The sequence below is a fragment of the Harpia harpyja genome, chromosome 21 (genome assembly GCF_026419915.1).
Source record: "Harpia harpyja isolate bHarHar1 chromosome 21, bHarHar1 primary haplotype, whole genome shotgun sequence".
Classification (NCBI taxonomy): Eukaryota; Metazoa; Chordata; class Aves; order Accipitriformes; family Accipitridae; genus Harpia; species Harpia harpyja.
Window position 1 is genome coordinate 1,655,985 of NC_068960.1, and position 12,133 is coordinate 1,668,117.

The following is a 12,133-nucleotide window of genomic DNA, read 5'->3' on the forward strand; positions in this document are numbered from 1 at the left end:
GCCACACCAGTCACTTACTTTGCAATGGCTGTGAACGCTAATTCAACATTGAGGCCACTTTTTGCGCTGGTCTCCATAAAGGGCACTCCGTACTCCTGCGGAACAAGACACACCGGCGTCACAAACATCACCCGGGGGGTTCCCGGGGGCTCCCGGCTCGTGCCGAGCCCCAGCCGACATTGGTGCCTGTGGCAGGAGCTCATACCCTGCACTGGGAGAGGAGCTCTGCCGCGGTGGGCAGGAAAAGCTGAGCGAGGGTTCACAGCTCAGGCATTTCTTACACAACTTTGGAAATAACTTTTGAGGACAAAGAGGCGAAAAATATTAGTGGAAGCTTTGAGGAAGTAGAGCAGATGAGGAGGAAGAGGAGAGCAAGACAAGGGATGAAAAGCAAAGCACTCCCAGACATATTTTGGGTCAGACTGGTCTCCAGTTAACCATTTCACTGGTGTACATCATCAAGTACATGCTGGCACGCTTGCACATCCCCAGTCAGAGCATATAACAACTGACTTGGCTGCAGCGGACGGACACTTCACATACCTTGGCTAATTTTTCTCCATCTTCCCTTTTCACCACTCTGTCCTGGGCTGAATCCACCTGCCGACAGTAACGGCAAAGAGCAAATTGGGATGATTTGGAAGGTCACCAGCAGGCAACCCCTATGTCCCCTTACGACCTCCCAGGCTCCTCTGCCTGTGGCCCCATCACAGCACCATCAGGGGAGGAAGAGGAGGCTCTGGCGAAGCTGTGGGGCCAGGCTCACCTTGTTTCCCAGTAACATCAGGACCACATCTTGCTGCGCGTATTCGTGAATCTCTGTCAGCCAAGCCTGGAGAGAGACAGCCAGAGAGAGGAGTTAGCAACAGCTCGAGGAGGAGGAAGGATGGGGGGCTGCCCCGGTCCTGGGCACCAGGCATCCTCTGTGGGAAACGCTGCCATCCCTGAGCAATGCCAGGTGGGCATTACGTGGACACAGAAAGGAGGTGGCTGGGGGTTAGATGCAAAACAAAAAGCCCAGCTCAAACTCGGCTGTACAGGGCGGGAGCCGCAGGCAGGGAGCAGCCGGTCCCACAGGTCCCCTGCGATTCAGCAGCACCCTGGGGAGAGGAGCTGCCTCTTCCCCTGCGGTTTGGCAGAAGCCAGCCAGCAGCCAGCGACTTGGTCCTGTGGGTGAGTGGGCGCCCTGGGGTGCCACCAAGCCCCGGGGGACCTGCTTTGCCGAGCAAGCCCGGCACCCCACTTTGGCTGCTGACCGAGCCCCAGTTTTCAAGGACAAGAGCAGCCTTTCAACCCTGCTGCCCACTCCATCTGACCACAGGCGCTTGTAGGACTTTAACCCAAATTCCCCCTCGGATGGGACATTAAGACTAAACCTCTTTTTGGAGGATAAGGCTGAGGGTTTGCTCCGGGACGTGCCCCATGCCCATGTCCTGCATGCGCTGCCCTCGTGCCAAGCACGCTCGTCCCGGCAGGCAGCTGAACCTGCCTCCCCAAGCTGTGGGGTGGCTTCCCTGCCCTCTAATCCAGCCTAATCTAATCAAACCTGCCCTAATTCCCTGTAATCCCTGACCCCGCGGTGCGAGCAGCCGCTTGCTGCCTCCCAGGTGGGCAGCACTGCTGCAGCCCTTGCCCCAGCTCCGAGCACCGACGCTGGGCTCGCAGCAAGCGCCGGGCGATCCCCGCTCCACCACCGCTCCTTGCCCAGCAGCATCCCGCGTCAGCACCCAGCCAGCCAGGGAAGCAAGGGGTGATTCAGGATTAGAGCCTGTCACTGACGATACACGGGAGCTCAACACGTGTGGATGCAGCCCTGGGAGCCCATCGCACCCCGGCTGGGCTCAGGACACTCAGCTCCATGGATGTGTTGGTCCAAGGGACACTCTGTCACTGCCGATAACCCCCCTCGGGCTCCCTTCTGGCACCGCTCCCCCTCCATCCCTCCTTCCAGCACCTCACAATTGCCCCTGGGTGCTCGTTCCTCCCCACCGGGGCTGCGTGTGCCCCATGGACGTCCCTCCCGCAGCCGTCCCTCCCATGTCCCCGTGGGGCCAGGAGAGCTGATGCTGCAGATGGGGCCATGTTACCAGCAGCGTGAAACCTCCAGGCGATTTTCTGTCTTGTTGCAGGATCACAACCTCAGTGCAGACCCACAGCCTGGTTAACGACCAGCACTCACTCTCCATTACACCCGGCAACAGATGCCTCTCCTCAAGCCATCCAGCTCCTTGGGCTGGAAAACGCCACCACTGACCAGTCCCAGCTTGCGGGAAGCATTCCCAGTGCCGGTGACATGGGAACAGGGTGGCAGGATGTGTCCCGTCCCCCACCACAGGGCTGCAGGCACAGGGGGGTGGCAGGCGCAGGGCTGCCAACAGAAGGATGCTCCGGAGCAGGGATAGCTCCAGGCACTTGGGACCAGGCGGTCAGGGGGTTCGGGGTGGTGCAGGACCCCCTGGGAGCTGGTGTGGTGGATCACGGCTCCCCACACGCAGCCCCGGGGTGTTAATGCCGCACGGCACCTCCTGCGCTATCGAACAGGGTGTTTTTGCAGGCACGCAGCCTGCTCGCCGCAGACGCACGCAGTGTACTCCGTGTCCAGGACATGAGCAATTACATCCTATTCCTTCAGGGCTAATTGCTCCCCGGGCTCATGGCACGCTCTGCCGGTGCTGGCGTAGGTGGCCCCCAGCAGCCGCACGGGTCCGGCAGGGCAAGGGGAGGGGACGCCAGGGCCAGCGATGTGCCCACGGTCAGCATTTGCTCTCCCCCCCCTCTGCCAGATTTAACGGAGCCCTCTGCTCCGACACTGCTCCCCAGCACCCCTGAAGCACCCGCACCGGGGGGGGGCTGGGTCTGCGGGGAGGGGGCAGACTCGGGCAGCGCAAGGGACCCCCGCAAAAGCCGTCAGGAAGGGCAGGTCTGCTGGGGGTGAGGAGCGTGCGGCAGGATGCGACCCTCTCCCCTGCCTGGGTTTGGCACTAAGGCGGGTGGGGGCAATGCGGTGCCCAAGCCCGACCCGAAGGTGAGGAGAAGAACAAGGGAGCACCTCGCTCGGTAAAGCTGCCCGTGCTCATCTACCGGAGCAAGTTCTCCAGCTGGTGCTGTAATTACACACAGCATTAATTTGCCGGTGAAGTGAATCCATCACCCCTTTTATTTGCTATGAAAAGGAAAACCTTCTCTGCCTGTCCTCTGGTGTCCTTGTAGGCAGACCTGCCGTCAGACAGGCGCTCAGCATTAACCACAGCCCTTCTGGAAATGATCGCGGTTCACATCTCCGACACACATCTCCTGCAGCACGTATCCCCTCCCCGGTGCCAACCCGCGACCGCGACCCAGCCCATCGCACACGAGGGACGGGCAGGAGGGGCCCGGGGGTGCTGCCGTACCTGGATGTTGTCGAACGATGCTTTGTTGGTGACGTCGTAGAGTAGGAGCAGTGCTGCGGAGAGAGGGACGGTGCGTTAGTGCCCGTGCCGTGGTGCCGGGCAGGAGCACAGCCAAGCAGAGCCCACGGCTCAGAGCTTGCTCTGCACCGTTCCCCAAGGCAGCGCACCCCCCGCTGCGGGTCACTCCTGGGGACGCGGCATTAAAGCACCACTGAGGTCCCTGCTGTAAAATAGAAAGCAACATGCTTAAATCCACCCCAGGTGATGCCTTGGACTCCTGGTGTTTGCACCTCGACATGCAGAGGCTCCTCCATCGCTTGGCGGTTGCTTCTTACAGGGGAACCGCTCCGGTGATTCCCGACTCATCTGGCCTGGAGTCACGGCTCGGGGCCCCGAAGAGCCGGAGGGAGGGGGGGTCCCCGCGGGGGAAGCGGAGGTGGCCGTGCTTACCGTGGGCATCCCGGTAGTAGGCGTGGGTGACGCTGCGGAAGCGCTCCTGTCCGGCCGTATCCCAGATCTGGAAGGCAGATGGGAGCAGAGGGGTCAGCCACGACCTGCCGCCGCGTGGGCTGAGGGACCCGCCTGGCACCAAAACCAACCCCAAACCAAACGGCACGGTGCAACCCCAGGGAGCTTCTTCAGCCTTTTGCTTGTAGGGACGGTAATAGGAAAAATAGTAAGTGCGATAAATATTGAAGCAGCACCTCCCCGCTCCTCAGCACACGGAGATGACGGTGTGTGGCAAAGGGCTCCCGACATGTCCCTTAATCGGAAAATCCATCCAGCAGATGGATGCGTGGGGACCCGCTAATTTAATTTATCAGTTTTTAATGCAGCAATACATTTGCAGAGTGCCACACTGCTGTCGGGGGAAGATCAGTGCTAATGTCGTTATTGAGCTCCTGGCACAGGGGTCAGAGAAACAGTCGGGTCTCGGGGGGCCGGAGCGGCTCTGGCTGCGGGGGGACACAAAATCTCCTGCATGTCCCACGGGCTGGATGCAGGCTGAGCCAGGGGACACGGATCCCTTTGGAGGATCTCGGTCCCTCTCACCATACTCCAGTCTTCCAAAGCAGGAGCTGCCTGGAAACACCGGGCAAACCCCACAGGCACTGCTCCGGTCTCACCGGCTCTGGCCGCGGTCACCGAGCGGCAAGGAGGCAGGTGGGCTGGGCTGGGGGTGACCACAGCCAGAACAGCCCCCAGGCTCAAGCAGGCTCCCGCCCAGGGGATAGAGCAGCCGAAAGGACTCGTAAGGCTGCCCCGGAGCAGGAGACGTGACAGCAAAGGATGGAGATGGAGATGGAGATGGGGGACCCGCTTCTGGGGTGCTCCTCTGCCGAGGGGCTTTGCCCAGCCCCAAACACCCAGGGCGGGGGGACGAGGGGGCTGCTACCAGGGCCACAGGGACATACCTGCAGCTTCACCTTCACCCCATCCACCGTCAGCACCTTATTCTGAAAGAGAAGAGAAAGGGTGGTGAGGGGCAAGCGCAGCTGCAGGACGTCGAGGACCCTGGGGAGACACGCGCACCCCAGACCCCCATCCCAGGCGACGTTTCCCCCCGAACCCTCAGGCTGATCTCCTCTCCCCACTTTTTAAACCTGCACACATTGGTCCCAGCGCCCGTTGGAGCCATTTGCACCGTGGCCCAGCCAGAAGATCATTCCCTGCGTCTGCTGCAAGCTACATCTATTTGGATACTTAAATCCTCGCGTCTGCGAGGCTGATTTAGTGCAGTGTGCGGCTCAGGCTAGAAGACCTCTGGCAATAAATTAATGAGCACCAGCATCCCATCTTAATAGCCTTCAAAAGACACAGCCGACTACTCCATATTCAGGCAGCAACTTAAAAATAACTCCTCTTCCTGTGGTTTGTACTCATTTTTCTCCCAGTGAGCACCGGTTTCTGTCTCAGTTTTGGGGTTTTTTTCCTGTTTTGCTTCTTTTTAGCAGGAAAGGTGGGAAGGAGGAGGAGAGGGGACAGTGCCCCTCCACACTGCCCTGCAGGATTTTCCCCAAAGCCAACAGGAAACTTTTTGTGACTGCCTGCAGCATAGCCCGGCAGAGCCAGGAGCAGTGCCGGGCGCGGAGAGAGCCCATCGGTGCCCCTCTGGGCAGCTGTGCCGGCCAGTGAGGACAGCGGACGGATGCTGACCGCATCCCGGAGAACTGCACCAGGCTCTCCAAACACAGTCCTAAAGATCCAGCGGTCCCAGGGGAAGAAGCAGAGAAGAGATTAATTTGCCTGCTAAATCCACAGAAATTAGCACGCTAATCAGTAGGATGTGATGAAAACACAGCCCGGGAACAGTGCACTGGCGGGACAGGGCAGCCGTTCGCTGCTCTGGTGATGACCGATTTAAATCCCATTTGCTCCGGAGCAGGCATGGGGTGCTCTCCCCTCCCCAGGCACGCGGCCATGGGATGGCCAGGGCTGCCTTGACCCTGGCTGGGCTCTGCCAGCTCGGCCCCGCTCCCCACCTTCCCCAGCACCGACCAGCAGGAGCACGGGCTCTGCACCGGCTCACCCCGCCGGCACTGGACACGCCACCACCTCCGGTGCCACCAAAACCCTCCCAGGCAAACGACAGCATACATGTGCCGAGAGCCATCCCTGCGCATCCCACGCCGCTCAGCACCAAGTACCAGGCACCTTGGGATGCCAGCGCCCAGCATCACCCTGCCAGGACAGTGCCTGCGAGGCTCTTAATTTCTGTTTTGATATTTTTAATTAGGGCAGAGGGAGCATCTCGGCTTCTGCACATCTATGCTTGCCGAATAGCAAGGATACGGGCAAGGAGGAGAGGGCAGGAGTGAGCCAGAGCGCTAAATTTACACAGTCTGCTAAAGCAGGCGCAGGGGAGATGATCGCGGTTTATAAATACCTTCAAAGGCAGCGACCGAGACGAGAGAGTGAAGTGATTCACAGCCCAGGAGCGGTAAAAATAGGCAGCCAGGCTGCGGGGTGGGGGAGCCGAAAGGTGCTTGGGGAGCCGGCCGGGGGCTCGGGACCAGCTCGCCGTGCCCCGTACACGGAGCCAAGGCTTTCCCCAGGACACGAAGCCGGGGCTGCTGAAGGCTTGAAGTGCTTAAAACCGAGGGTCCCCCCTGCTGCTCCCGGTGCCTCTGCACGACGGCTCCTGGGCGAGCACGGCCACAAGCCGTCCCGGGGGTGGAAACACGCACCACGGCGAACGGCGCTGAGAAAATCCGAGCGGAGGAGCTGCACCTTCACTGCCATCCCAGCGGACGGAGAACCACACTGCCAGGCACGCGTTTTGCGGGTGAGATGGGGCAGATTTACTTTCTGCAGAAGATCCGCTTTCTGAGCTCAGCTTGCCCTCCAAAACCCCGGGTCCTACCTGCAGGTCTCGGTGCTGCACCGGAGGCACCGGCACATCCCGCAAGGTGCAGGGGCTGGGAGCTCTGGGCTCTGCACCGGTGCAATGCTCGTCCAAAGCCGTCCCCAGGCGGTGGCAACCAGCTGGCCCCTGGTCCCCCCTGGCCGGGGACCGCACCAGGGATGCCGTGCCAGGAGCTGCAGGGGAAGGAAAACACTCTGCGTTTCCCCATTAGCCCCGGAGCACCCAGCTGCTCCGGATCTCGGCACAAGCGCCAACAGCCCTCACGGGGGATGAGGATGCTTGGTGTGATGGATGATGACAAGGGACGATGACGCCGGGAGCTTCACGTTAAAAACCACACCAAACAAGTGCCCTTCGCCGCGCAGCCCCACGTCCGCGCCGGCACCTCCAGCTTGGAGGAGAGCGTGTGCCGAGGGGCAGCTGTGCTTGGGGACGTGGCCATGTCCCCAGCGAGGCCATGCTCCACGGGTGACCAGCCACCGTGAGTGGGAGGGAGGGAGGGAGAACGTGGCCCCAGTCCCGAGCATGGACCAGCCGAGCCAAAGAGACCACAAACATCTGGTGAGCAGCCGAAAAAACTAAAGCTCCTTGTGCATCGACCTCCACTTCAGGAGCTTAATTAAAAGCCAAGCTGGCAGCAGCAGGAATCACACTAATTACGACTGACCTACATTTTAGGGGAGGAAATGCTTAAACCTAATTAAAGTCTGCACACGGACCCAGGTGCTGTTGGACCAGGCTGGGGAAAAAAAACGGATTCCCTGGGGTTTCGTTGTGGAACAGAGCGGTGTTTCAGGGCGAGTATTTGCAGAGATGCTCCTGCAGGCAGGAGACACAGTCAGAGCTGTCCAGAGCAGTGGCTTCTGCCTGCATCCCTGCCTGCATCCCTGCCTGCCCCCGAGCTCAGGGCAGCTGCAAAATGCGGGTGAAGAAGCCGAGCAGAAGGTGGGAGGAGCAGGGTGGGAAAAGGCAGGGGCTGCCACCAGCAGCACACAACAACTCCCGTCGGTGCCACGTGAACCAGATGCCCAAGTCTTCCCCCATACCACAGCTAATAGACTTTCCAGCTTCCAATTATTATTATTTTTTTAAGGAGCTGCAGTTCAATTCCATACTCACAGCCCTTCAAAGGCACAGCTGGGGGGTTTAACGACTAATACACATCCAAAGGCAAAAGAGGACGTGTGTCAATGCACTGAAATGTGAAATATGCTGCCAGGCCTGATCGCAATGAGAGGGGTTGTGTTGTTCGGCGTTCGTTCTTAATGTTGCACAGTTTAATATAATAGAGGTAATACTCACAGCAGGCCACCCGTTACGCAAAAGCAGCCAGGAAAGCCATCCCCACAACTCAGCTCTGTCATTGCCCTTTGCAATTTCAGTTTTTATGTGTCCTTTTTCCTGGGGCGTTGACAATGTTATTAAAATATCTTCTAGCAGGGGCTGCAGTGGAATGCCTGGAGTGCCTTTGTTGGAGGAACATGATGCCCGTAAGTTAAATAATCCTCAGGATGTCAGATAAATAAAGTTGGAACCTTGCAGATGCAGGAAAAATTAAATTACCAAGTGCAGATGGTCCTCAATTAAGAGCAGCGTTATCAGCACACCAAAGGCCCCGCTGGCTGCAGCGCCAGCGCGATCCCGCCCCAGCGACAGCACAAGAGCGGCCGTTCGGAGGCAGAAAGGAGGGAGGAGAAGGCGCCTGTGGCGGAGCAAAACCGCGCTGTTCCCTGAAATACGCACCCTGCGACGGACAATGCTCCCACCCAAATCGAGGTGCCCCCGCCGCTGGGCTGCTGCCCTGCACTGCTCTCAGGTCAGCTGGTGAGCGGCCGCAGTTTAGGTAATGCCGTTCCCCTCGTCCACAGGGTCCCCACGGTGCCGGTGAACCACACCGGGAGCGACCGGCACATCCCAGCCCATCCGCCCGCACCTGAGCCCACGCCGGCGAAGGCTGCAGCGTAACCCAGGGTCAGCGATCGCACGACAGCCCGGCCTCTCCCCAGCTTTTCCACACATTAACTCATTAATTAAAGCCTTAGAAATTAAATCCGATACATGGATTAACTCGCTTCACAATTAATCTGACAAACGGAAAGCTGCTCGCTGACACCATTCAGGCTCCAACCAGGGGAACCCCTCACCCTGGCTCCCCGGACCCTCTGATGGGTGCTGGATCCAGCGATGCTGCCCAGGAGCACCCACCAGCACCCACCCACCCGCCAGAGCATCCCCCTGCACGGATAGGCACTGCGCAGCACGGCACGTGCCAGGCGTGGCTGCAGCCCAGCATGCGTGGCTGCAAGGGAGGGAGAGGGGACAGGCAGTGTTTGGGGACCGGCTGAGGGACCCCGGTGTGCCCAGCCTGCAGCCCCGCTCCTCCCCAAACCATCGGGGTCGTCACCTGGAGAGGGGGAAGGACAGAAACCTGGGGGCTGCAGGGTCCCGGCAGGGACCGAGGGCACCTGTCCCCGTCGCCGCTGCCAGGGGCTGCGGCTGCACCAGCACCTCTGCTGCGGTGGGCTCATCCCCGGAGCTGGCGGGGGTCTGGCCCCCGGCTATCCCCACCTCCACTTTTACGATGGAAAAGAAAAAAAACCCCAGATGTCATTAGTGTGCTTTGGAGGCAGTCTCCGCAGCCGACTGGGGGTGAGTTCTTGCAGAAAGGGGAAAAAATTGCATTAGCGAATATACATCAAACCCAACCGAAGGCGGCTGGGGCACTGGCTGAGTTAATTAGCGGCAGTAATGGCTCTGCTACAGGCTGTGGGACTGACACCGCAGCCACCCAGCAAACTTCATTAGGGCTGCGGCGTCACGCCGGCTGGGGCCGGGTGGGTTGCCAGGTCCCCATTGCTGCTTGGGAGCACACTGGGAGCGGGTGATAGGTTGGGGCATCCTTTATTTTAGGAAGCCAGGAGGAAAACAGCAGCACAGCAAGGGTGAGCTGGCTGGAGGGATGCTGGGGGACCCCAGCCCCATGCCAAGGCAGGACCCAGATCCAAATTCCCACTTGGCAAAGCCTGGGGAGCCCCCGCCTCCGTGAGCACAAATGCTCCTGTGCCGGGCAGAGCTGGGATTCGGTTGTGATGGGGCTATAGCAGACAAACCAATAAACACCACTTCCAAAAGCGGCTGCAAAAATAGATTAAGGATCAATATGGAAATCTGCCCAAAACAGCAGGACACTGCATTAAATTTGCTCATTAAAACCCTGAAGTTTTCCCACACACGCGCATGCTGCTGCCAGCGAGCTGGTCCTGGCGGCTCAGCATCTTCTCCAGCCACAGCATCCTGGCTCAGGGACAGCCCGGCCCTTTGCCAGGGTCAGGGCTTGAAGAGCAGCCCCCCCTTTGCTCCCTCAGTACAAGCGGTTCTCTAAAAACTTGGTCCCTCAAAATTAAAGCAGTGAAATTGGGTGATTTTTTGAGACTGAAAATAAAAAATTTCATTTTCATTTGAGAAAATGAAAAAAAAAAACAAAACAAAAAACAACCCAAATTGCTGTTTGCTTGCAGCCTGGGAGAGTTGCTTTGTTGGGATCCAGCACTCGCTTTCCTAACGCAGACATAAATTAGAAAATATGAGCTACTCTAGAGGAGTAGGAGGAGGAAGAAGGTCCCCTCCGCTCCCCGCCTTTGGTGCTTTTGCTCCGAGCTGCTGCGGGCCCCGGTCTCGGCACAGGCTTTGCATCGCACGTCGTTTCAGAGATGTCGGAGGCAGCCGAAGCGGCTCCCTGCATCAGCACCGACGTGTTGGCCAACACGGGCTGCCGGCAGGCTGGGACACGGCAGCAAGGTCTGGCTCAGGGCACGGACCATCCAAGCTGGCTCCGGGTGAGGAGCTGGAGCTTTTCCGACTCTCCAGCTCTGCATTATTTACAGCCTGTGCGCAACCCTGGCATGGCACAAGGAGCGCGACAGCAGCTCGGTGTGAGCCCAGGGCCCCCGGGGTGAGCACCCGGCAGGTTTCGGCTCTGCCCACCCCACCGTGGGGTTCAGCAGCCGGGAGAACGGCTGTGCCCAGCAGCCCGGCACGAGAGCCCCAAGCACGGCTGTGCCTGAGGCCATCGCAGCGGACCCGACCTCAAGGAAAAAGCTGCCCAGAGCTTTTATTGGAGAAACTGCCCTGGCAGCAGCTGGTTTTAAAACCTCCAGTTATTTCTGCTGGGGGTAACAAAAGGGAAGAGAGCAGGAGGCTGATATTGCACAAGGATCTGCGCTTCCGAAATCAAGATCTGTTCAGCGAGACAAACAGTAACTGGGAACAAATATTTAAGTTTCAGCAACCGTGAACAGACACCAGAGCAGTAAGAGCAGTGCTGAGCTCTTATCTTGACTTCGCACAAGCTTTCAAAGCACATTACGGTGGGGCTGCTCTGCCCATCACCGGTCCACAGGGCAGCACAGGCGGTCCTCCCGGCCACGCAGCCGGCGTGTCCGGCACAGCCCGGCTACGCGGCACCTCGACGGAGAACACAGCCAGCCATCCCACCACCCCCAGCTTAAGAAAAAACGATTTCAGAAGCCCATTCCCTGCAAGAGAGGGGAGGGAACAGCCCGATGCTGCACTGGGGACAGGGAGAGCGGGGCAGGGACACAGGCTGGATGCAGGGCTGTGCCATGGTGTGGCTGGACGTGGTCCTGCTCTAGCCATGCTGAGTCCCGCTGGAGGATGGCCCAGGCACTGGGAAACATCTTCAATGATCTTCCTCCTTCTCAGCTGTAGAGCAGCTGTGTCACCGCCGGCGATGTGCCCGAGCAGCCCCGGCACACGTCCTAGGGGAGACCCAGGCAGCCAGCACAACCCACCACGGTTCCCTCCACCCCATCCCATAAACCTTCTGCTCAGAGAGAAAACCCAACCATTCATCTTCCAGGGCAGGTGATTAATTTCCTCGCAGCTCTGTGCATTTGCACTCTGCAGCTAAAAATAGAAACTTCTGCCTTGGTTTTTTTTTTCTCCCCAGGACTTACACACTCCTGCCTGCAGCAGAGATGCTCCAGAGCCAGCCGCCGATCCCTGGTGCCAAGATCCTTTCAGAAACGATAACGTGTCAGCGCTCGCTGCTCAGTTCAACAGCAGACCCCATGAAAAGCAGGTTAACACGGCACCTCGCAGCAGACGGCGCTTCTGATCTGCTCTGCTGCTGGAGCTGGCCCTGCATCCCCTCCATCCCCGTCCTCCGAGGTGTCACCCCTCCATGTCCCATCTCCCCCTTCACACCGGGTTCTGGCCAGGGCACAACTTGCCCCTCACGCTGCAGGTGAGATGGGAGAAGCCACAAGCCCTGCCCTACATAAATCACCCCAACCCGTGGTCTCCAAGTGAGCACGGACCCTCTGCGTGCCCTGCAGAGCCCCTCGCCTCTATG

The 12,133-nt window shown here is 59.3% G+C and overlaps 1 protein-coding gene across 1 annotated transcript in view; it reads right to left on the reverse strand.

The window, feature by feature from the left end:
- Positions 1 to 12,133, reverse strand: part of RAB26 (RAB26, member RAS oncogene family) — a 34,115-nt gene that overhangs the window by 3,293 nt on the left and 18,689 nt on the right. The window contains exons 3-8 of the mRNA XM_052773255.1: positions 4,808 to 4,849; positions 3,843 to 3,909; positions 3,393 to 3,445; positions 767 to 832; positions 544 to 600; positions 19 to 95 (exon numbers count right to left, since the gene is read on the reverse strand). Coding sequence (XP_052629215.1) covers positions 19 to 95; positions 544 to 600; positions 767 to 832; positions 3,393 to 3,445; positions 3,843 to 3,909; positions 4,808 to 4,849 — 362 coding nt within the window. The remainder of the gene's footprint in view (positions 1 to 18; positions 96 to 543; positions 601 to 766; positions 833 to 3,392; positions 3,446 to 3,842; positions 3,910 to 4,807; positions 4,850 to 12,133) is intronic.